The sequence below is a fragment of the Pelecanus crispus genome, chromosome 18, assembly GCF_030463565.1.
Source record: "Pelecanus crispus isolate bPelCri1 chromosome 18, bPelCri1.pri, whole genome shotgun sequence".
Lineage (NCBI taxonomy): Eukaryota > Metazoa > Chordata > Aves > Pelecaniformes > Pelecanidae > Pelecanus > Pelecanus crispus.
The window spans coordinates 6,945,358-6,969,999 of record NC_134660.1 but is presented as its reverse complement, the minus strand read 5'-3'; the positions used below and the strand labels follow the sequence as shown (position 1 = coordinate 6,969,999).

General features: G+C 57.9%; 1 protein-coding gene across 1 annotated transcript; it reads left to right on the top strand.

Moving 5' to 3' along the window:
• The first annotated feature begins 22,811 nt into the window (after positions 1-22,811).
• Positions 22,812-23,132, top strand: LOC142595152 (feather keratin 1-like). Its single transcript, XM_075722666.1, has one exon. It carries the CDS (start codon positions 22,812-22,814, stop codon positions 23,130-23,132), a length of 321 nt encoding a protein of 106 aa, XP_075578781.1.
• Positions 23,133-24,642: the final 1,510 nt, after the last annotated feature.

Here is a 24,642-nt window from a genome sequence, read left to right as displayed (position 1 = left end):
GAGCTTGGAGCAAGGGGTTGGGCCCAATGACTTCTGGAGGTCCTTTGCAACTTGGTTATGCCATGCATGATCCTACGGTCCCAGGACGACCTTTTTGTGCCTCTGCCCACTGGGGATAGGGACAGCAATGAGAAGGAGGGGCTCAGCTTCCCCGCCGAGGAGACAGGCAGTGTGCAGGAGCTCTCCTGAATGCTCTGTGGGAAGAAACAAAAGATAGCAAAAAGCACCTCTGCACCAGCTAGAAGACCACAAGACCTGTGGACCCCAGCTGTTGGGACAATGCTTTCCCAAAAATGCTGTGGCGGTGTTTTCCCTTTCCGTTTTCATGCTTTTATTTCCCACCTGGTCTTCTCCTCACCCCACAACACTAAAGCTCAATGCTGTGGTTAGGACAGGTTCTCCTGGGCTCTCTGGGAAGCCACTGCACCTGCCTTGTCAGTCGCACATTCATCCCTTCCCTCCTGACGGCTTGCTTCACAGTGCTGAGCTTGTTGTGCAAAGAGAAGAGGGGTGCATGACCGTATTGGGTTTATGTAGCAAGGTTTTGGTAGCGGGGTGGTGCTGCGGAGGTGGCTTCTGTGAGAAGACACCGAAGCTGCCCCTGTGTTAGACATCGGTAGTTTGAGCCGGCTCCAAGACGGATGTGCCGCTGGCCAAGGCTGAGTCAGTCAGTGAAATCGGTAGCATCTCTGTGAAAGCGTACGGAAGGAACGGTAAAAAAGCCGTGCAGCAGCTGTGAGAGAGGAATGCGAAAATGTGAGCAAAACAACTCTGCAGAAGTGCAGGTCGGAGAAGGAGGGGAAGTAGGCGCTCCAGGTGCTGGAGACCAGGTTCCCCTGCAGCCCGTGGCGAAGACCATGATGAGGCAGGTTGTCCCCCTGCAGACCGTGGAGAGCCATGGTGGAGCAGATAGCCACGCTCCAGCCTGTGGAGGACCCACGCTGGAGCAGGTGGGTATGCCCTGAAAGAAGCCCCAGCCCTTGGAAAGCCTATGCAGGAGCAGGTTTTCTGGCAGGACCTGTGGCCCATGGGGGACCCGTGCTGAAGCAGCCCTTGAAGAACTGCAGTCTGTGGGAAAGATTTGTGCTGAGGCCGTTTGTGAAGGACCGTATACCGTGGGAGGGACTCAGCGCTGGAGTAGGGGAAGAGTGTGAGGAGGAAAGAGCGGCAGAAACAAAGTATTATGGCCTGAGAGCAAGCCCATTCGCCATCCCTGCTGCACTGCTTGCAGAGAGGGGGTAGGAGAGTCAGGAGTGAAATTGAGTCTAGGAAGAAGGGAGGGGTGGTGGGAAGGTGTTTCTTCGGTTTGTTCTTATTTCTCCCTCTCCTTACAACTAATTAGTCGTAAATGAAATTAATTCCCCCAAGCTGAGTGTGTTTTGGCTGTGACCAAAATTGAGAAGTGATCACCGTGGCCTTGTCTCAGTCCATGAGTTTCTCTGTCATATTTTCTCCCGGTGTCCTGTGAGAAGGAGAGAGAGAGAGAGAGCAGCTCGGTGGGCACCTGGTGGCCAGCCAAAGAAAACCCACCGCAACAACAAAAGGAATAGCAGTCATTGAACTAGATTGGGGAATTCCACCCCGAGCCAGCTAGGCAGAGAAGAGTGTACTCAATGCAAGGCTGTGTTAAGAGTCACTGCAAAACAATCCCCAAACTCCCCCTCCCAGACCCAGCCCTGAGCAACATCCATCTCCCTGGGCATCTTGGGAGAGCATCTGCAGGGGAAAGGATGACACAGACGCATGGGCTGGGATGCAGCAGAACTTTAATGAGTCAAAAGAGTACAACAAGGTCGCTCTGAGTGGAGGTCCCAGTACAGGGAGCACCAGGGGCAGAAAGGAGCCCCACGGCTGTGGCAGAGATCACGCCTGGTGTCCATCTGCCTGCCCCAGAGAGGGAGCAGGGCCAGCAGGTCCTCCCTGTGCTGGCTTTGTGGGGCTCGCAGCCCGGGGCAGCACAAGAGAACAAGGAAAAATGGAGGGAAAGGAGAGGGAGGAGGAGGGAAAAGGCAGGCATGGGCCGTGCTTTCCTAGGGCGCAGGCTGGCCCCACCCTATTGCAGGGGGTGCTGGGCTTGCTGAGCCCCTCGGAAAGCAACAAGGCGATGCTCCGTCCCCAGTCCGGTACCATCTTGTGGGTCCCTGGGGGCCTTCCCCAGGGCCATCGCCAGCAGCTTTAGCAGGGGAGGCATGGTCTGCCGCGGTAGCAGCTGCCAATGCCGGAGAGGCCAAAGCCGGAGAGGCCGGAGCCCCCGGAGTTGATGGGCACTCCCGCAGAGCTGAGGATGCTGCCAACGGCAGCGGAGGTGGAGGATCCGACGGCGGTGCTCTGCGGGAAGGAGCTGAGGATGGGGCCGGGCAGGGTCACCACCACGGGAGGGGGCTCGATGACGACGGTGGAGTCCTGGCACTGCCGGACACAGGGCTCATTGCAGCTGTTGGCCAGCGGGGTCGGGCCGCAGGGCCCGCATGGAGGGCATGGCAGGCACGGGTTGTAGCAGGACATGTCTTGTGGCTGGAGGTGCACCTGTGGGAGAGGGCAGGGGACAACAAAGCACGAGGGGTGGTTGAAGAGCAGCCTGTTACCCTGCAACGAAGGAGACCCTTTCCCCCAGCCCAAATGAGCACCACGAAGAGCGACCAAGGCCAGGGAGGTCCCCACCTAGCCCATAGCTCAGGAGACAGACGCCTCAGCCAAGCCCCAACCTCTCTCCATGCCACACCTTCGGCTCCCTTCCCTCTCCCATGGCAAGCAGCCTCAAGGCCCAGGATGGGACAGAGAGGCAGGTATGCACTGAGAAGTCACGGAGGAGGTGCAGGAGGACGAGAAGAAGGAGAAGGAGGTGTAAGACAAGAAAGGGCTTCAGACTCACCTTGTTCCCAAGGAGATGGAGGCGAGAGGAGCGGGTGAGAGAGTGAGGAGAAGGCCCCGCTTTTATACTGCACCCGCACCGCCTCAGGCCCACAGTCACTGCACGCGGGCAGTAATTTTCCAACAGACTCACCTCCAAAGAAACATATCCTACCTAATGGCACGGGTTGTGTTTTGGTTTCCGTCAACGCCGTCATTTCACTTCCTCATTTCTGAACATGCCTGGTGTGCGATGCCGGCTCCTTTTGCGTGCCAGTAAGAGATCCCAAGGATATCCCAGTCAGAATTGTGTCAGCATGGGCAGAAGCCAAGCCCTAAGTGGTGGAGGGGTCTTGTGCAGGCAGGGGAAGTTGACCTGGGGCAGTGAAGTGCGATTGTTTGCAACTCCCTTTGCAGGAAGAGGCCCAGCTCTGCCCGGCGCTGCCCACGGCAGCGGAGCACCCAAAGGCCCCTCTCTTTAAGGACGTGCCACGTGCTTCTCTCTCCTCCCTCTCTCTGAGCTCGCTCCGATGGTCCCTAGCTGTGGCAGCTCCAGGCAGCCAGGTTGTGCCAATGGTTTCAGCTGTCTTCCTCTCGCTGTCCTTTGGTCTGGGGAGAACATCTGCCAGGCTGTCTGGGTATGCAGGGTTGGGGTTAGGAAAGCCAAAGGCCACCTGGCGTTGAATCACGCAAAGCATGTGGAGGGCAACAAGAAGGTCTTCTTCCAGGTCGGTCAGCTACGAGGCTTGGTCAAAGACAGCTGCAGCGCTGAACGGAAGAGGGCAGGGGTTACAGGAAAGGTGGAGGTACTCCGAGGGTTCTTGGCCGTGGTCTTTCCTGGTAGGATTTACTGTCGAGAGAAGACTTTCCCACAGTAGAGGAGGATCAGCCCTAGGAACATTGAAACAGATTGGACTGACCTGAGTACATGTGACCAGATGCCAAGCACCCAAGGGAGTTGCAGAAAACTCCTCCCCACTGTGTGGGCCTCATCTCTGGGTCTCAGGCGCTGCATCTTCTCCTGGCATTAGCGCTTCAGCATGCCTTCTTTCCCATGCCCCAAAGGCCTCCTCGGCCAGGAGCACAACCCAGCACCATTGCGGAGGCAAGGAAACTTGCCCAGACTCCCCAGCCAGCGAGGGCTGTCAGGACCGTGCAGTGCCACGTGCCTGCGGATGCTCAGGGAGGGGCTGTGCTCAGAAGGGCCCTGGGTACAAGAACAGCTCTCAGACTACATCAGGGAGGTGATGCACTTCCCTGCCCTGCAGACACGGAGGCAGCTGGGACGCGTCGCAGGAGGGCAAGGGAATGCCTTCAGTAGGCAAGCTTCCTGGGACAGACTCTCCCTAGCCGTGGCGAGTCACAGTCTAATTTTGGATTGGCCGTGTGTCAGCCTTTTGGCGTGAGGCCAAGCCAGGAGTGCGTGCGGTCTGCAGGCCCACGTCCCATGCATGGCTGAGTTCCCCTTCGGTGAGGACAGCTGCATCCCTGCCCCGGAAAAACTGTGCCCAGGCACACAGCTCCAGGCAGCCCCAGCGGCCATTGCCCTTGGGATGACCTTCTTGCCAGCTCTCCCACAGCTCGGGGGTGGTTGCAGGATGGTCACCGTGTATTGGAAAAGTGGCCAGGCCTTTGTGTGTCATGCAGGTCAGGGTCCAAAGCGTGCAGCCAAAGTGCATGGTGGGGTGAGGACAGTGGGAGGAACAAGGCGCATTCCCGAGCCCCAACACAGCGCTATGGGAGTGAGAGGGGAGGAACCTGGCTCCACAGTGTTGTTGAGTAGTCAGGGGCTTTGGGAGGGCAATGTTCTCCTTCCGCAAGCCTGCCGATTGCACCGGTTGGGGACCCCCAAGACTGCCAGAAAAGGGGATGACTTGCAGAAGAAACCAGCCAATGTCTTCCCAGAAGGAGAAGCTTTCCTTGGGCGGAGGCATTTGAAACCAGTAGCGCAGCCCACCTGCCTATAGAGGCAGTGGTCAGTGACTGCTGGAGCGAGCAGGGAGGCAGGCAGAGAGGGAGAAGGATGCGGCATGTCCTCATTCGGAGAAGCCTTTGGTCACCCAGGAGAGGACTGCTTTGGTGGGAAGACATGTGTACCTTCCGACACAGGAGCTTGAAAACAACCTCACCATATTTCCCCAGACCCATGACCTCTGGCTGCACAGACCCCTCCAGCACTTGCGGGCATATCTTCTGCCTGTACTGACAAGATCCTGCTAAGGAAATCTTTGGGCCTCTCATCCCAATACTTCAAAAGAGCCTCTGTGGTCTAATGGCCATGTCAGAAATGAGGAAGTGAAATGACGGCGTTGACGGAAACCAAAACCCCACCTGTGCCATTAGGTAGGATAGTTTGCTTTGGAGGTGAGTCTGTTGGAAAATTACTGCCCGCGTGCAGTGACTGTGGGCCTGAGGCAGTGCGGGTGCAGTATAAAAGCGGGGCCTTCTCCTCACTCTCTCACCCGCTCCTCTCGCCTCCATCTCCTTGGGAACAAGGTGAGTCTGAAGCCCTTTCTTGTCTTACACCTCCTTCTCCTTCTTCTCGTCCTCTTGCACCTCCTCTGTGACTTCTCAGTGCATACCTGCCTCTCTGTCCCATCCTGGGCCTTGAGGCTGCTTGCCATGGGAGAGGGAAGGGAGCCGAAGGTGTGGCATGGAGAGAGGTTGGGGCTTGGCTGAGGCGTCTGTCTCCTGAGCTATGGGCTAGGTGGGGACCTCCCTGGCCTTGGTCGCTCTTTGTGGTGCTCATTTGGGCTGGGGGAAAGGGTTTCCTTCGTTGTGGGGTAACAGGCTGCTCTTCAACCACCCCTTGTGCTTTGTTGTCCCCTGCCCTCTCCCACAGGTGCACCTCCAGCCACAAGACATGTCCTGCTACAACCCGTGCCTGCCATGCCCTCCATGCGGGCCCTGCGGCCCGACCCCGCTGGCCAACAGCTGCAATGAGCCCTGTGTCCGGCAGTGCCAGGACTCCACCGTCGTCATCGAGCCCCCTCCCGTGGTGGTGACCCTGCCCGGCCCCATCCTCAGCTCCTTCCCGCAGAGCACCGCCGTCGGATCCTCCACCTCCGCTGCCGTTGGCAGCATCCTCAGCTCTGCGGGAGTGCCCATCAACTCCGGGGGCTCCGGCCTCTCCGGCTTTGGCCTCTCCGGCATTGGCAGCTGCTACCGCGGCAGACCATGCCTCCCCTGCTAAAGCTGCTGGCGATGGCCCTGGGGAAGGCCCCCAGGGACCCACAAGATGGTACCGGACTGGGGACGGAGCATCGCCTTGTTGCTTTTCAGAGGGTCCAGCACGCCCAGCACCCCTTGCAATAGGGTGGGGCCAGCCTGCGCCCTAGGAAAGCACGGCCCATGCCTGCCTTTCCCCACTTCCTCCCTCTCCTTTCCCTGCAGTGCCCTTGTTCTCTTGTGCTGCCCCGGGCTGCGAGCCCCACAAAGCCAGCACAGGGAGGACCTGCTGGCCCTGCTCCCTCTCTGGGGCAGGCAGATGGACACCAGGCGTGATCTCTGCCACCGCCACGGGGCGCAGGCTTTTATCTGTCCCTGGTTCTCCCTGTGCTGGAGCCTCCACTCACAGTGACCTCATTTCCCTCCTTTGACTCATTAAAGTGCTGCTGCATCCCAGCCTGTGCCTTTGTGTTGTCCTTTCCCCTGCAGATGCTCTCCCAGGATGCCCGGGGAGACGGATGTTGCTCAGTGGTGGTTCTATGAGGAGGTGGCTGACTATGTTGGTGCAGAGATTGTTAAGAGAATGTTTGTTGCCTCTGCGTAGCCCTTCTCTTTGTGGACATTCCTGACATACACGCTCTGGAGGAACGGAGTTGCTGTGGGGATGTTAGGGGGTGCATGGTAGACGTGGTGACTCTTCACAATTCCCCAAAGGAGGGTAGGGTAGGACATAGTGCAGCTTGCTCCCGTTGGTCACTGTCACCTGCATGCGAGGAAGGCATTTTTGACTCTTCCAGAGCCCCTGACCATCAGTCCCGGCTTTGTTGTGCCTCTGCCCAGACGTGCTCTCTTGGCTGTGGTGCGTGTCCCGTGGAAGAAGCGAACGGCCACATCTGAACTCGGCTGAGGAGTCTGGGCTGCGGGAGGCCCCGTAAGCTGAGGAGAGGGCAGTCGGCAATTCCTCTTGCCCTGGCTGCCACAGTTCTGGGGCAGGAGGCTCAAGCAGAAAATGGCCCCAGAGGACAGCAGGAGAGGGAATGGGGGCACCAGGCTGTACTGGATCTGGCCGGGATGGAGGCCGTTTTCTTCATAGCAGCCCATATGGTGCTGTGTTTGAAATGTGTAGGTTACACAGCAAAGCTTTAGCTATTGCTGGGCAGTCCTTGCACAGCACCAAGGCCATCTCTCTTCCTCACTCTGCCCCCTTGAAGAGCAAACTAGGTGTGGGTAAGAGCCAGGGAGGGGACCCGATTTGACCAAAAGGCTACTCCATGCCATATAACATCATGGTCAGCAATAAAACTGTGGGCAGTCTTTCCAAAGTAGCCCTTGTTCAGAGACTGGCTGGGCATCGGTCTGCTGGTGCTGATTGGCAGCTGGCTTGGTAGCAACCAACCCTGTCTCCCCACACACCCTTCAGCCCCTGACAAGCAGCAGCCCAAAAGCAGGGCCAGGGAAAGGTGCTTTTGTGGTAGCCCCATCAAAACAGGTGCGACTCCCAGCACTGTTCCCGGACACCGAGGACCGGCATCGACAACCTGGGCTATATGAGCAGGCGTGTAGCCAGGAGATTGATGGGAGCGACGCTTCTGCTCTGCTCAGCACTCACCTGATGGCATCTAGAACACTGTGGCGAGTTTTGGGCTGTAACGCAAGAAAGACCTCGACCAAGTGGAACACGTTCGGCAGAGGGTGGCCAGGATGGCGAGGAGAGTCAAGCAGTGAAAGAGGTTGCCTGGGGGTGTTGTCCAGTCACCCTCCTTGGACGCTCATGGCTGACTGAGCTTGGAGCAAGGGGTTGGGCCCAATGACTTCTGGAGGTCCTTTGCAACTTGGTTATGCCATGCATGATCCTACGGTCCCAGGACCACCTTTTTGTGCCTCTGCCCACTGGGGATAGGGACAGCAATGAGAAGGAGGGGCTCAGCTTCCCCGCCGAGGAGACAGGCAGTGTGCAGGAGCTCTCCTGAATGCTCTGTGGGAAGAAACAAAAGATAGCAAAAAGCACCTCTGCACCAGCTAGAAGACCACAAGACCTGTGGACCCCAGCTGTTGGGACAATGCTTTCCCAAAAATGCTGTGGCGGTGTTTTCCCTTTCCGTTTTCATGCTTTTATTTCCCACCTGGTCTTCTCCTCACCCCACAACACTAAAGCTCAATGCTGTGGTTAGGACAGGTTCTCCTGGGCTCTCTGGGAAGCCACTGCACCTGCCTTGTCAGTCGCACATTCATCCCTTCCCTCCTGACGGCTTGCTTCACAGTGCTGAGCTTGTTGTGCAAAGAGAAGAGGGGTGCATGACCGTATTGGGTTTATGTAGCAAGGTTTTGGTAGCGGGGTGGTGCTGCGGAGGTGGCTTCTGTGAGAAGACACCGAAGCTGCCCCTGTGTTAGACATCGGTAGTTTGAGCCGGCTCCAAGACGGATGTGCCGCTGGCCAAGGCTGAGTCAGTCAGTGAAATCGGTAGCATCTCTGTGAAAGCGTACGGAAGGAACGGTAAAAAAGCCGTGCAGCAGCTGTGAGAGAGGAGTGCGAAAATGTGAGCAAAACAACTCTGCAGAAGTGCAGGTCGGAGAAGGAGGGGAAGTAGGCGCTCCAGGTGCTGGAGACCAGGTTCCCCTGCAGCCCGTGGCGAAGACCATGATGAGGCAGGTTGTCCCCCTGCAGACCGTGGAGAGCCATGGTGGAGCAGATAGCCACGCTCCAGCCTGTGGAGGACCCACGCTGGAGCAGGTGGGTATGCCCTGAAAGAAGCCCCAGCCCTTGGAAAGCCTATGCAGGAGCAGGTTTTCTGGCAGGACCTGTGGCCCATGGGGGACCCGTGCTGAAGCAGCCCTTGAAGAACTGCAGTCTGTGGGAAAGATTTGTGCTGAGGCCGTTTGTGAAGGACCGTATACCGTGGGAGGGACTCAGCGCTGGAGTAGGGGAAGAGTGTGAGGAGGAAAGAGCGGCAGAAACAAAGTATTATGGCCTGAGAGCAAGCCCATTCGCCATCCCTGCTGCACTGCTTGCAGAGAGGGGGTAGGAGAGTCAGGAGTGAAATTGAGTCTAGGAAGAAGGGAGGGGTGGTGGGAAGGTGTTTCTTCGGTTTGTTCTTATTTCTCCCTCTCCTTACAACTAATTAGTCGTAAATGAAATTAATTCCCCCAAGCTGAGTGTGTTTTGGCTGTGACCAAAATTGAGAAGTGATCACCGTGGCCTTGTCTCAGTCCATGAGTTTCTCTGTCATATTTTCTCCCGGTGTCCTGTGAGAAGGAGAGAGAGAGAGAGAGCAGCTCGGTGGGCACCTGGTGGCCAGCCAAAGAAAACCCACCGCAACAACAAAAGGAATAGCAGTCATTGAACTAGATTGGGGAATTCCACCCCGAGCCAGCTAGGCAGAGAAGAGTGTACTCAATGCAAGGCTGTGTTAAGAGTCACTGCAAAACAATCCCCAAACTCCCCCTCCCAGACCCAGCCCTGAGCAACATCCATCTCCCTGGGCACCTTGGGAGAGCATCTGCAGGGGAAAGGATGACACAGACGCATGGGCTGGGATGCAGCAGAACTTTAATGAGTCAAAAGAGTACAACAAGGTCGCTCTGAGTGGAGGTCCCAGTACAGGGAGCACCAGGGGCAGAAAGGAGCCCCACGGCTGTGGCAGAGATGACGCCTGGTGTCCATCTGCCTGCCCCAGAGAGGGAGCAGGGCCAGCAGGTCCTCCCTGTGCTGGCTTTGTGGGGCTCGCAGCCCGGGGCAGCACAAGAGAACAAGGAAAAATGGAGGGAAAGGAGAGGGAGGAAGAGGGGAAAGGCAGGCATGGGCCGTGCTTTCCTAGGGCGCAGGCTGGCCCCACCCTATTGCAGGGGGTGCTGGGCTTGCTGAGCCCCTCGGAAAGCAACAAGGCGATGCTCCGTCCCCAGTCCGGCACCATCTTGTGGGTCCCTGGGGGCCTTCCCCAGGGCCATCGCCAGCAGCTTTAGCAGGGGAGGCATGGTCTGCCGCGGTAGCAGCTGCCAATGCCGGAGAGGCCAAAGCCGGAGAGGCCGGAGCCCCCGGAGTTGATGGGCACTCCCGCAGAGCTGAGGATGCTGCCAACGGCAGCGGAGGTGGAGGATCCGACGGCGGTGCTCTGCGGGAAGGAGCTGAGGATGGGGCCGGGCAGGGTCACCACCACGGGAGGGGGCTGGATGACGACGGTGGAGTCCTGGCACTGCCGGACACAGGGCTCATTGCAGCTGTTGGCCAGCGGGGTCGGGCCGCAGGGCCCGCATGGAGGGCATGGCAGGCACGGGTTGTAGCAGGACATGTCTTGTGGCTGGAGGTGCACCTGTGGGAGAGGGCAGGGGACAACAAAGCACGAGGGGTGGTTGAAGAGCAGCCTGTTACCCCGCAACGAAGGAGACCCTTTCCCCCAGCCCAAATGAGCACCACGAAGAGCGACCAAGGCCAGGGAGGTCCCCACCTAGCCCATAGCTCAGGAGACAGACGCCTCAGCCAAGCCCCAACCTCTCTCCATGCCACACCTTCGGCTCCCTTCCCTCTCCCATGGCAAGCAGCCTCAAGGCCCAGGATGGGACAGAGAGGCAGGTATGCACTGAGAAGTCACGGAGGAGGTGCAGGAGGACGAGAAGAAGGAGAAGGAGGTGTAAGACAAGAAAGGGCTTCAGACTCACCTTGTTCCCAAGGAGATGGAGGCGAGAGGAGCGGGTGAGAGAGTGAGGAGAAGGCCCCGCTTTTATACTGCACCCGCACCGCCTCAGGCCCACAGTCACTGCACGCGGGCAGTAATTTTCCAACAGACTCACCTCCAAAGAAACACATCCTACCTAATGGCACGGGTTGTGTTTTGGTTTCCGTCAACGCCGTCATTTCACTTCCTCATGTCTGAACATGCCTGGTGTGCGATGCCGGCTCCTTTCGCGTGCCAGTAAGAGATCCCAAGGATATCCCAGTCAGAATTGTGTCAGCATGGGCAGAAGACTAGCCCCAAGTGGTGGAGGGGTCTTGTGCAGGCAGGGGAAGTTGACTTGGGGCAGTGAAGTGCGATTGTTTGCAACTCCCTTTGCGGGAAGAGGCCCAGCTCTGCCCGGCGCTGCCCACGGCAGCGGAGCACCCAAAGGCCCCTCTCTTTAAGGACGTGCCACGTGCTTCTCTCTCCTCCCTCTCTCTGAGCTCGCTCCGATGGTCCCTAGCTGTGGCAGCTCCAGGCAGCCAGGTTGTGCCAATGGTTTCAGCTGTCTTCCTCTCGCTGTCCTTTGGTCTGGGGAGAACATCTGCCAGGCTGTCTGAGTATGCAGGGTTGGGGTTAGGAAAGCCAAAGGCCACCTGGCGTTGAATCACGCAAAGCATGTGGAGGGCAACAAGAAGGTCTTCTTCCAGGTCGGTCAGCTACGAGGCTTGGACGAGGACAGCTGCAGCACTGAACGGAAGAGGGCAGGGGTTACAGGAAAGGTGGAGGTACTCCGAGGGTTCTTGGCCGTGGTCTTTCCTGGTAGGATTTGCTGTTGAGAGATCGGCCTCCTGACATCTTTTTGAGAAGTCTGGAGCAGTGAAGACTTTCCCACAGTAGAGGAGGAGCAGCCCTAGGAACATTGAAACAGATTGGGCTGACCTGAGTACATGTGACCAGATGCCATGCACCCAAGGGAGTTGGCTGGTGTCATTACGAGGCCGCTCTCAAGCCCCTTTGAAAGCCACAGCAGTCAGGGAGTGCATCTGAGGGCTGGAAGAAAGCAAATGAGCCTCCTGTCTTGAAGAAGAGCACGATGGAGCATCCAGGGAGCGACAGGCCCGTCAGCCTCACCTCTATCCCTGCAAAGGTGGTGGAGCAAATAATCATCCTGGAAGCCCTTTCCCAAGATGAAAGGACGAGAAGGTGATTGTGAGTGGTCAGCATGGATTTATGGAGGGGAAAGCAGGCTTGAGCAGCCTCTCATCCTTCTCTGACAATGTGCCTGGCTCTGGTGGGTGAGGGAAGTGTAGCAAATGTTGTTAAGGTCACGTAAGCAAGGCTTTTGACGCTGTCTCCTGTAGCAATCCTGACAGACCAACTGATGAAAACCAGGCTGGGGAAGAGGGCAGTGCGGGGGGTTGAAATCTGGCATGGCTGCTGGTCTCCCATGAAGCGACTGGAGCCCCTGAGGCAGGAGGGGCTGCAAGACATGGGGTTGTCCACCCTGGAGGAGAGAAGGCCCCAGGGCGTGCTTCTTAGCAATCGGTTACAAGAGCTGACGGGAGGGAATCAAGAACATAGAGCCAGCCAGACTGTCCTGAGTCCTCTCCAGTGAAGGGACAAGAGGTAACAGGCACATACTCAAATACAGGGAAACACAAGAAAAGGCTTTGTTCGTGTTAGTGTTACCCTCTCTGAGGGTAAAGCACCGGCTATGGTTGCCTGAACAGGTTGTGGTTTCTCCATCCTTGTAGGTATTCAGAGGTTGACAGGACTTGACCCTCAGAATCCTCCAAAGGCTGACTATGCTTTGAGCAGGGGTGGTTGGAGTAGACGATCTCCAGAGGTCCCTTCCAACCTCAAGGATCCTGTGATTCTGTCATGGGCAAAAGATGGGTGATGTGCAGCTGCCCCGAAGAGGGAAGAACTGGTTGGGAACATTGGAATCAAGGGCAGCCTTGGCTCTCACACCTGAGACAGATTTCAAGACGTGACGGCAGGGAGGAAAGCGAGTAGCAGAGTACAGTCCCTGGACTTCAGGCACGCCGACTTTGGCCTAGTGAGGCAGCTGGGAGGTAGGATGCCATGGAGGCAGCTGTGAAGGGCAGAGGAGCTCAGAAAAGCTGGCAGCGCGTTAAGCACCTCATGGTCCAAGAGCAGGAGCAGTACAGCCCAGTTCTAAGGAAAACAAACAGACGTCCCAGCAGATCGGCTCTGGCTAAGCGTGGTACCCACGGCGGAGCACCAACGTCAAAAGGCAGCATCCTGGAGGTGGAAGGAGGGATGATTTGCATAGGAGGGATCTGGGAATAGTTCCTAGTCTTGTTGGGATGCTGTTAGGAAAGCCGAAGCTCAGCCTACGTTGAGTCTTGCAAGGAGCATGAAGAGCAAGAGGCAACAAGCATCAAGAGCAAGATTGACCCCTACAAGAGTAGCCAAAGACTGATGGAGGAAAATGTGGGCCCACTGCTGACGGGGGAAGATGATTTCCTGAAGAGTGGAGAGAGAGCACGTTGGGGGAAGTTATTTCCTTCTCTCTTATAGTCTTTACCTACAGTGAATCCCAGGCTGCTGTGCTCTCTGAAAGAGCTGAAGGAGGGGAAGCCCTCCCAGCATCAGGTGAGCTTCAAATAACTGTGCTGCAGGGCAGGGCTGCCGTAAAGAGAGGCACAGACAGGCTGGAGGACTGGATCCACAGGAGCCTCATGACATTCCAGAAGGACAAATGGGAAATTCTGCACCCGGAAAGGAGGAGCCTCTGCTGGGCAGATCTGCCCACTGGGGCGGGCTCAGCCTTAGGGAGAGACTTGCATGTTGGAAGGGAATGGATGCACAAGCCTCACCTTCCTAGCCAAAGAGACCAGGCTGTAGTGAGGAGCTCTCCTGAACACTCCATGGAGGGAAAGAAAGAGTTGCAGAAAACTCCTCCCCACTGTGTGGGCCTCATCTCTGGGTCTCAGGCGCTGCATCTTCTCCTGGCATTAGCGCTTCAGCATGCCTTCTTTCCCATGCCCCAAAGGCCTCCTTGGCCAGGAGCACAACCCAGCACCATTGCGGAGGCAAGGAAACTTGCCCAGACTCCCCAGCCAGCGAGGGCTGTCAGGACCGTGCAGTGCCACGTGCCTGCGGATGCTCAGGGAGGGGCTGTGCTCAGAAGGGCCCTGGGTACAAGAACAGCTCTCAGACTACATCAGGGAGGTGATGCACTTCCCTGCCCTGCAGACACGGAGGCAGCTGGGACGCGTCGCAGGAGGGCAAGGGAATGCCTTCAGTAGGCAAGCTTCCTGGGACAGACTCTCCCTAGCCGTGGCGAGTCACAGTCTAATTTTGGATTGGCCGTGTGTCAGCCTTTTGGCGTGAGGCCAAGCCAGGAGGGCGTGCGGTCTGCAGGCTTGTGTCCCACGTGGGGCTGAGTTCCCCTCTGGCCAGGGCAGCTCCATCCATAACCCTGGAAAACTGGTCCGAGTACTGGGCTGTACCCTTGTACACAGCTCCAGGCAGCCCCAACGGCCATGGCCCTTGGGATGACCTTCTTGCTGGCACTCCCACAGCTTCAGGAGCTCACAGGATGGTCAGCGTGTTTTGCAAAAGTGTCTCCTGCTGGTCAGGGTTCCAAAGCGTGCGGGCAACGTGCGTGGTGGTGTGAGGAGAATGGGAGGAACAAGGTGCTGTCCCGAGCCCCAACACACTCCCCTGGTAGTGAGGAGGGACCCAACTCCACGGGGCTTGTTGAGCAATCATGGCATTCGTGAGGGCAATGCTGGTGGGACGCTATGTGCACCTTCCTGTAATGGGGGTGGAAAACAACCTCACAGAGTTCCCCAGAAACATACCGCTGCCTGCACAGAGCCCTCCAGCACTCGGAGCACATCTGCCTGTACCGATGTGTTCCTACCTGGGATACATTGGAGCCTTTCATCTCGATACTTGAAAGGAGCGTCTGAGGCCTAAAGGGCATGTCAAAAAATGAGGAAACGTAACGGCAGCATTGACGAAACCCAAATCCCCACCTGTGCCATTAGGTAGGATAGTTTGCTTTGGAGGTGAGTGTGCTGGAAAATTGCTGCCCGCGTGCAGTGACTGTGGGCCTGGGGCGGTGCAGGAGCAGTATAAAAGCGGGCCCTTCTCCTCACTCTCTCATCCACTCCTCTCGCCTCCATCTCCTTGGGAACAAGGTGAGTCCGAAGCCCTTTCTGCTCTTCCTGCTCGTCCTCCTTCGCCTCATCCTCCTCTAGGATTTCTCAACACAAAACTGTCGTTTTGTCTGAGGCTGGGTCATGGTGCTGCTTGTCATGGGAGAAGGAAAGGGGTGGAAGGTGTGGCATGGAGAGAAGCTGGGGCTTGGCTGAGGTGTGTCCTGAGCTATGGGCTAGGAAGGGATCTTCCTGGGCTCGGTTGCTATTGGCAGGGCTCTCTTGGGCTGAAGGAAAGGACAAGCCCTGGGCCTCCCGACAACACCTCCAGCTCTCGGCTCCAGCTCATGCTTTCTCTCCCTCGTGTTGGAGTGACAGGCTGCTCCTCACGCACCGCTCATGCTTTGCTTCTCCTGCCCTCTCCCCCAGGCGCACCTCCAGCCACAAGACATGTCCTGCTACAACCCGTGCCTGCCCTGCCGGCCCTGCGGCCCGACCCCGCTGGCCAACAGCTGCAATGAGCCCTGTGTCCGGCAGTGCCAGGACTCCACCGTCGTCATCCAGCCCTCCCCCGTGGTGGTGACCCTGCCCGGCCCCATCCTCAGCTCCTTCCCGCAGAGCACCGCCGTCGGATCCTCCACCTCCGCTGCCGTTGGCAGCATCCTCAGCTCTGCGGGAGTGCCCATCAACTCCGGGGGCTCCGGCCTCTCCGGCTTTGGCCTCTCCGGCATTGGCAGCTGCTACCGCAGCAGACCATGCCTCCCCTGCTAAAGCTGCTGGCGATGGCCCTGGGGAAGGCCCCCAGGGACCCACAAGATGGTACCGGACTGGGGACGGAGCATCGGCTTGCTGCTTTTCCGAGGGGCTCAGCACGCCCAGCACCCCTTGCATAAAGACGGGACCGGCCTGGGCTCTCAGAGAGCACGGCCCATGCCTGCCTTTCCCCTCTTCCTCCCTCTCCTTTCCCTGCAGTGCCCTTGTTCTCTTGTGCTGCCCCGGGCTGTGAGCCCCACAAAGCCAGCACAGGGAGGACCTGCTGGCCCTGCTCCCTCTCTGGGGCAGGCAGATGGACACCAGGCGTGATCTCTGCCACAGCCACGGGGCACAGGCTTTTATCTGTCCCTGGTTCTCCCTGTGCTGGAGCCTCCACTCACAGTGACCTCATTTCCCTCCTTTGACTCATTAAAGTGCTGCTGCATCCCAGCCTGTGCCTTTGTGTCGTCCTTTCCCCTGCAGATGCTCTCCCAGGATGCCCGGGGAGACGGATGTTGCTCAGTGGTGGTTCTATGAGGAGGTGGCTGACTATGTTGGTGCAGAGATTGTTAAGAGAATGTTTGTTGCCTCTGCGTAGCCCTTCTCTTTGTGGACATTCCTGACATACACGCTCTGGAGGAACGGAGTTGCTGTGGGGATGTTAGGGGGTGCATGGTAGACGTGGTGACTCTTCACAATTCCCCAAAGGAGGGTAGGGTAGGACATAGTGCAGCTTGCTCCCGTTGGTCACTGTCACCTGCATGCGAGGAAGGCATTTTTGACTCTTCCAGAGCCCCTGACCATCAGTCCCGGCTTTGTTGTGCCTCTGCCCAGACGTGCTCTCTTGGCTGTGGTGCGTGTCCCGTGGAAGAAGCGAACGGCCACATCTGAACTCGGCTGAGGAGTCTGGGCTGCGGGAGGCCCCGTAAGCTGAGGAGAGGGCAGTCGGCAATTCCTCTTGCCCTGGCTGCCACAGTTCTGGGGCAGGAGGCTCAAGCAGAAAATGGCCCCAGAGGACAGCAGGAGAGGGAATGGGGGCACCAGGCTGTACTGGATCTGGCCGGGATGGAGGCCGTTTTCTTCATAGCAGCCCGTATGGTGCTGTGTTTGAAATGTGTAGGTTACACAGCAAAGCTTTAGCTGTTGCTGGGCAGTCCTTGCACAGCACCAAGGCCATCTCTCTTCCTCACTCTGCCCCCTTGAAGAGCAAACTAGGTGTGGGTAAGAGCCAGGGAGGGGACCCGATTTGACCAAAAGGCTACTCCATGCCATATAACATCATGGTCAGCAATAAAACTGTGGGCAGTCTTTCCAAAGTAGCCCTTGTTCAGAGACTGGCTGGGCATCGGTCTGCTGGTGCTGATTGGCAGCTGGCTTGGTAGCAACCAACCCTGTCTCCCCACACACCCTTCAGCCCCTGACAAGCAGCAGCCCAAAAGCAGGGCCAGGGAAAGGTGCTTTTGTGGTAGCCCCATCAAAACAGGTGCGACTCCCAGCACTGTTCCCGGACACCGAGGACCGGCATCGACAACCTGGGCTATATGAGCAGGCGTGTAGCCAGGAGATTGATGGGAGCGACGCTTCTGCTCTGCTCAGCACTCACCTGATGGCATCCAGAACACTGTGGCGAGTTTTGGGCTGTAACGCAAGAAAGACCTCGACCAAGTGGAACACGTTCGGCAGAGGGTGGCCAGGATGGCGAGGAGAGTCAAGCAGTGAAAGAGGTTGCCTGGGGGTGTTGTCCAGTCACCCTCCTTGGACGCTCATGGCTGACTGAGCTTGGAGCAAGAGGTTGGGCCCAATGACTTCTGGAGGTCCTTTGCAACTTGGTTATGCCATGCATGATCCTACGGTCCCAGGACGACCTTTTTGTGCCTCTGCCCACTGGGGATAGGGACAGCAATGAGAAGGAGGGGCTCAGCTTCCCCGCCGAGGAGACAGGCAGTGTGCAGGAGCTCTCCTGAATGCTCTGTGGGAAGAAACAAAAGATAGCAAAAAGCACCTCTGCACCAGCTAGAAGACCACAAGACCTGTGGACCCCAGCTGTTGGGACAATGCTTTCCCAAAAATGCTGTGGCGGTGTTTTCCCTTTCCGTTTTCATGCTTTTATTTCCCACCTGGTCTTCTCCTCACCCCACAACACTAAAGCTCAATGCTGTGGTTAGGACAGGTTCTCCTGGGCTCTCTGGGAAGCCACTGCACCTGCCTTGTCAGTCGCACATTCATCCCTTCCCTCCTGACGGCTTGCTTCACAGTGCTGAGCTTGTTGTGCAAAGAGAAGAGGGGTGCATGACCGTATTGGGTTTATGTAGCAAGGTTTTGGTAGCGGGGTGGTGCTGCGGAGGTGGCTTCTGTGAGAAGACACCGAAGCTGCCCCTGTGTTAGACATCGGTAGTTTGAGCCGGCTCCAAGACGGATGTGCCGCTGGCCAAGGCTGAGTCAGTCAGTGAAATCGGTAGCATCTCTGTGAAAGCGTACGGAAGGAACGGTAAAAAAGCCGTGCAGCAGCTGTGAGAGAGGAGTGCGAAAATGTGAGCAAAACAACTCTGCAGAAGTGCAGGTCGGAGAAGGAGGGGAAGTAGGCGCTCCAGGTGCTGGAGACCAGGTTCCCCTGCAGCCCGTGGCGAAGACCATGATGAGGCAGGTTGTCCCCCTGCAGACCGTGGAGAACCATGGTGGAGCAGATAGCCACGCTCCAGCCTGTGGAGGACCCACGCTGGAGCAGGTGGGTATGCCCTGAAAGAAGCCCCAGCCCTTGGAAAGCCTATGCAGGAGCAGGTTTTCTGGCAGGACCTGTGGCCCATGGGGGACCCGTGCTGAAGCAGCCCTTGAAGAACTGCAGTCTGTGGGAAAGATTCGTGCTGAGGCCGTTTGTGAAAGGACCGTATACCGTGGGAGGGACTCAGCGCTGGAGTAGGGGAAGAGTGTGAGGAGGAAAGAGCGGCAGAAACAAAGTATTATGGCCTGAGAGCAAGCCCATTCGCCATCCCTGCTGCACTGCTTGCAGAGAGGGGGTAGGAGAGTCAGGAGTGAAATTGAGTCTAGGAAGAAGGGAGGGGTGGTGGGAAGGTGTTTCTTCGGTTTGTTCTTATTTCTCCCTCTCCTTACAACTAATTAGTCGTAAATGAAATTAATTCCCCCAAGCTGAGTGTGTTTTGGCTGTGACCAAAATTGAGAAGTGATCACCGTGGCCTTGTCTCAGTCCATGAGTTTCTCTGTCATATTTTCTCCCGGTGTCCTGTGAGAAGGAGAGAGAGAGAGAGAGCAGCTCGGTGGGCACCTGGTGGCCAGCCAAAGAAAACCCACCGCAACAACAAAAGGAATAGCAGTCATTGAACTAGATTGGGGAATTCCACCCCGAGCCAGCTAGGCAGAGAAGAGTGTACTCAATGCAAGGCTGTGTTAAGAGTCACTGCAAAACAATCCCCAAACTCCCCCTCCCAGACCCAGCCCTGAGCAACATCCATCTCCCTGGGCATCTTGGGAGAGCATCTGCAGGGGAAAGGATGACACAGACGCATGGGCTGGGATGCAGCAGAACTTTAATGAGTCAAAAGAGTACAACAAGGTCGCTCTGAGTGGAGGTCCCAGTACAGGGAGCACCAGGGGCAGAAAGGAGCCCCACGGCTGTGGCAGAGATGACGCCTGGTGTCCATCTGCCTGCCCCAGAGAGGGAGCAGGGCCAGCAGGTCCTCCCTGTGCTGGCTTTGTGGGGCTCGCAGCCCGGGGCAGCACAAGAGAACAAGGAAAAATGGAGGGAAAGGAGAGGGAGGAAGAGGGGAAAGGCAGGCATGGGCCGTGCTTTCCTAGGGCGCAGGCTGGCCCCACCCTATTGCAGGGGGTGCTGGGCTTGCTGAGCCCCTCGGAAAGCAACAAGGCGATGCTCCGTCCCCAGTCCGGTACCATCTTGTGGGTCCCTGGGGGCCTTCCCCAGGGCCATCGCCAGCAGCTTTAGCAGGGGAGGCATGGTCTGCCGCGGTAGCAGCTGCCAATGCCGGAGAGGCCAAAGCCGGAGAGGCCGGAGCCCCCGGAGTTGATGGGCACTCCCGCAGAGCTGAGGATGCTGCCAACGGCAGCGGAGGTGGAGGATCCGACGGCGGTGCTCTGCGGGAAGGAGCTGAGGATGGGGCCGGGCAGGGTCACCACCACGGGAGGGGGCTGGATGACGACGGTGGAGTCCTGGCACTGCCGGACACAGGGCTCATTGCAGCTGTTGGCCAGCGGGGTCGGGCCGCAGGGCCCGCATGGAGGGCATGGCAGGCACGGGTTGTAGCAGGACATGTCTTGTGGCTGGAGGTGCACCTGTGGGAGAGGGCAGGGGACAACAAAGCACGAGGGGTGGTTGAAGAGCAGCCTGTTACCCCGCAACGAAGGAGACCCTTTCCCCCAGCCCAAATGAGCACCACGAAGAGCGACCAAGGCCAGGGAGGTCCCCACCTAGCCCATAGCTCAGGAGACAGACGCCTCAGCCAAGCCCCAACCTCTCTCCATGCCACACCTTCGGCTCCCTTCCCTCTCCCATGGCAAGCAGCCTCAAGGCCCAGGATGGGACAGAGAGGCAGGTATGCACTGAGAAGTCACGGAGGAGGTGCAGGAGGACGAGAAGAAGGAGAAGGAGGTGTAAGACAAGAAAGGGCTTCAGACTCACCTTGTTCCCAAGGAGATGGAGGCGAGAGGAGCGGGTGAGAGAGTGAGGAGAAGGCCCCGCTTTTATACTGCACCCGCACCGCCTCAGGCCCACAGTCACTGCACGCGGGCAGTAATTTTCCAACAGACTCACCTCCAAAGAAACATATCCTACCTAATGGCACGGGTTGTGTTTTGGTTTCCGTCAACGCCGTCATTTCACTTCCTCATTTCTGAACATGCCTGGTGTGCGATGCCGGCTCCTTTTGCGTGCCAGTAAGAGATCCCAAGGATATCCCAGTCAGAATTGTGTCAGCATGGGCAGAAGCCAAGCCCCAAGTGGTGGAGGGGTCTTGTGCAGGCAGGGGAAGTTGACCTGGGGCAGTGAAGTGCGATTGTTTGCAACTCCCTTTGCAGGAAGAGGCCCAGCTCTGCCCGGCGCTGCCCACGGCAGCGGAGCACCCAAAGGCCCCTCTCTTTAAGGACGTGCCACGTGCTTCTCTCTCCTCCCTCTCTCTGAGCTCGCTCCGATGGTCCCTAGCTGTGGCAGCTCCAGGCAGCCAGGTTGTGCCAATGGTTTCAGCTGTCTTCCTCTCGCTGTCCTTTGGTCTGGGGAGAACATCTGCCAGGCTGTCTGGGTATGCAGGGTTGGGGTTAGGAAAGCCAAAGGCCACCTGGCGTTGAATCATGCAAAGCATGTGGAGGGCAACAAGAAGGTCTTCTTCCAGGTCGGTCAGCTACGAGGCTTGGTCAAAGACAGCTGCAGCGCTGAACAGAAGAGGGCAGGGGTTACAGGAAAGGTGGAGGTACTCCGAGGGTTCTTGGCCGTGGTCTTTCCTGGTAGGATTTACTGTCGAGAGAAGACTTTCCCACAGTAGAGGAGGATCAGCCCTAGGAACATTGAAACAGATTGGACTGACCTGAGTACATGTGACCAGATGCCAAGCACCCAAGGGAGTTGCAGAAAACTCCTCCCCACTGCGTGGGCCTCATCTCTGGGTCTCAGGCGCTGCATCTTCTCCTGGCATTAGCGCTTCAGCATGCCTTCTTTCCCATGCCCCAAAGGCCTCCTCGGCCAGGAGCACAACCCAGCACCATTGCGGAGGCAAGGAAACTTGCCCAGACTCCCCAGCCAGCGAGGGCTGTCAGGACCGTGCAGTGCCACGTGCCTGCGGATGCTCAGGGAGGGGCTGTGCTCAGAAGGGCCCTGGGTACAAGAACAGCTCTCAGACTACATCAGGGAGGTGATGCACTTCCCTGCCCTGCAGACACGGAGGCAGCTGGGACGCGTCGCAGGAGGGCAAGGGAATGCCTTCAGTAGGCAAGCTTCCTGGGACAGACTCTCCCTAGCCGTGGTGAGTCACAGTCTAATTTTGGATTGGCCGTGTGTCAGCCTTTTGGCGTGAGGCCAAGCCAGGAGGGCGTGCGGTATGCAGGCCCATGTCCCATGCATGGCTGAGTTCCCCTCTGGCCAGGGCAGCTCCATCCATAACCCTGGAAAACTGGTCCGAGTACTGGGCCGTACCCTTGTACACAGCTCCAGGCAGCCCCAGTGGCCATTGCCCTTGGGATGACCTTCTTGCTGGCACTCCCACAGCTTCAGGAGCTCACAGGATGGTCAGCGTGTTTTGCAAAAGTGTCTCCTGCTGGTCAGGGTTCCAAAGCGTGCGGGCAACGTGCGTGGTGGTGTGAGGAGAATGGGAGGAACAAGGTGCTGTCCCGAGCCCCAACACACTCCCCTGGTAGTGAGGAGGGACCCAACTCCACGGGGCTTGTTGAGCAATCATGGCATTCGTGAGGGCAATGTTGGTGGGACGCTATGTGCACCTTCCTGTAATGGGGGTGGAAAACAACCTCACAGAGTTCCCCAGAAACATACCGCTGCCTGCACAGAGCCCTCCAGCACTCGGAGCACATCTGCCTGTACCGATGTGTTCCTACCTGGGATACATTGGAGCCTTTCATCTCGATACTTGAAAGGAGCGTCTGAGGCCTAAAGGGCATGTCAAAAAATGAGGAAACGTAATGGCAGCATTGACGAAACCCAAATCCCCACCTGTGCCATTAGGTAGGATAGTTTGCTTTGGAGGTGAGTGTGCTGGAAAATTGCTGCCGGCGTGCAGTGACTGCGGGCCTGGGGCGGTGCAGGAGCAGTATAAAAGCGGGCCCTTCTCCTCACTCTCTCATCCGCTCCTCTCGCCTCCATCTCCTTGGGAACAAGGTGAGTCCGAAGCCCTTTCTGCTCTTCCTGCTCGTCCTCCTTCGCCTCATCCTCCTCTAGGATTTCTCAACACAAAACTGTCGTTTTGTCTGAGGCTGGGTCATGGTGCTGCTTGTCATGGGAGAAGGAAAGGGGTGGAAGGTGTGGCATGGAGAGAAGCTGGGGCTTGGCTGAGGTGTGTCCTGAGCTATGGGCTAGGAAGGGATCTTCCTGGGCTCGGTTGCTATTGGCAGGGCTCTCTTGGGCTGAAGGAAAGGACAAGCCCTGGGCCTCCCGACAACACCTCCAGCTCTCGGCTCCAGCTCATGCTTTCTCTCCCTCGTGTTGGAGTGACAGGCTGCTCCTCACGCACCGCTCATGCTTTGCTTCTCCTGCCCTCTCCCCCAGGCGCACCTCCAGCCACAAGACATGTCCTGCTACAACCCGTGCCTGCCCTGCCGGCCCTGCGGCCCGACCCCGCTGGCCAACAGCTGCAATGAGCCCTGTGTCCGGCAGTGCCAGGACTCCACCGTCGTCATCCAGCCCTCCCCCGTGGTGGTGACCCTGCCCGGCCCCATCCTCAGCTCCTTCCCGCAGAGCACCGCCGTCGGATCCTCCACCTCCGCTGCCGTTGGCAGCATCCTCAGCTCTGCGGGAGTGCCCATCAACTCCGGGGGCTCCGGCCTCTCCGGCTTTGGCCTCTCCGGCATTGGCAGCTGCTACCGCAGCAGACCATGCCTCCCCTGCTAAAGCTGCTGGCGATGGCCCTGGGGAAGGCCCCCAGGGACCCACAAGATGGTACCGGACTGGGGACGGAGCATCGGCTTGCTGCTTTTCCGAGGGGCTCAGCACGCCCAGCACCCCTTGCATAAAGACGGGACCGGCCTGGGCTCTCAGAGAGCACGGCCCATGCCTGCCTTTCCCCTCTTCCTCCCTCTCCTTTCCCTGCAGTGCCCTTGTTCTCTTGTGCTGCCCCGGGCTGTGAGCCCCACAAAGCCAGCACAGGGAGGACCTGCTGGCCCTGCTCCCTCTCTGGGGCAGGCAGATGGACACCAGGCGTGATCTCTGCCACAGCCACGGGGCACAGGCTTTTATCTGTCCCTGGTTCTCCCTGTGCTGGAGCCTCCACTCACAGTGACCTCATTTCCCTCCTTTGACTCATTAAAGTGCTGCTGCATCCCAGCCTGTGCCTTTGTGTCGTCCTTTCCCCTGCAGATGCTCTCCCAGGATGCCCGGGGAGACGGATGTTGCTCAGTGGTGGTTCTATGAGGAGGTGGCTGACTATGTTGGTGCAGAGATTGTTAAGAGAATGTTTGTTGCCTCTGCGTAGCCCTTCTCTTTGTGGACATTCCTGACATACACGCTCTGGAGGAACGGAGTTGCTGTGGGGATGTTAGGGGGTGCATGGTAGACGTGGTGACTCTTCACAATTCCCCAAAGGAGGGTAGGGTAGGACATAGTGCAGCTTGCTCCCGTTGGTCACTGTCACCTGCATGCGAGGAAGGCATTTTTGACTCTTCCAGAGCCCCTGACCATCAGTCCCGGCTTTGTTGTGCCTCTGCCCAGACGTGCTCTCTTGGCTGTGGTGCGTGTCCCGTGGAAGAAGCGAACGGCCACATCTGAACTCGGCTGAGGAGTCTGGGCTGCGGGAGGCCCCGTAAGCTGAGGAGAGGGCAGTCGGCAATTCCTCTTGCCCTGGCTGCCACAGTTCTGGGGCAGGAGGCTCAAGCAGAAAATGGCCCCAGAGGACAGCAGGAGAGGGAATGGGGGCACCAGGCTGTACTGGATCTGGCCGGGATGGAGGCCGTTTTCTTCATAGCAGCCCGTATGGTGCTGTGTTTGAAATGTGTAGGTTACACAGCAAAGCTTTAGCTGTTGCTGGGCAGTCCTTGCACAGCACCAAGGCCATCTCTCTTCCTCACTCTGCCCCCTTGAAGAGCAAACTAGGTGTGGGTAAGAGCCAGGGAGGGGACCCGATTTGACCAAAAGGCTACTCCATGCCATATAACATCATGGTCAGCAATAAAACTGTGGGCAGTCTTTCCAAAGTAGCCCTTGTTCAGAGACTGGCTGGGCATCGGTCTGCTGGTGCTGATTGGCAGCTGGCTTGGTAGCAACCAACCCTGTCTCCCCACACACCCTTCAGCCCCTGACAAGCAGCAGCCCAAAAGCAGGGCCAGGGAAAGGTGCTTTTGTGGTAGCCCCATCAAAACAGGTGCGACTCCCAGCACTGTTCCCGGACACCGAGGACCGGCATCGA

What these genes read in the sequence shown, in the direction of transcription:
- LOC142595152 (XM_075722666.1), top strand. Translation starts at nt 22,812, where the DNA reads ATGTCCTGCTACAACCCGTGCCTGCCCTGCCGGCCCTGCGGCCCGACC.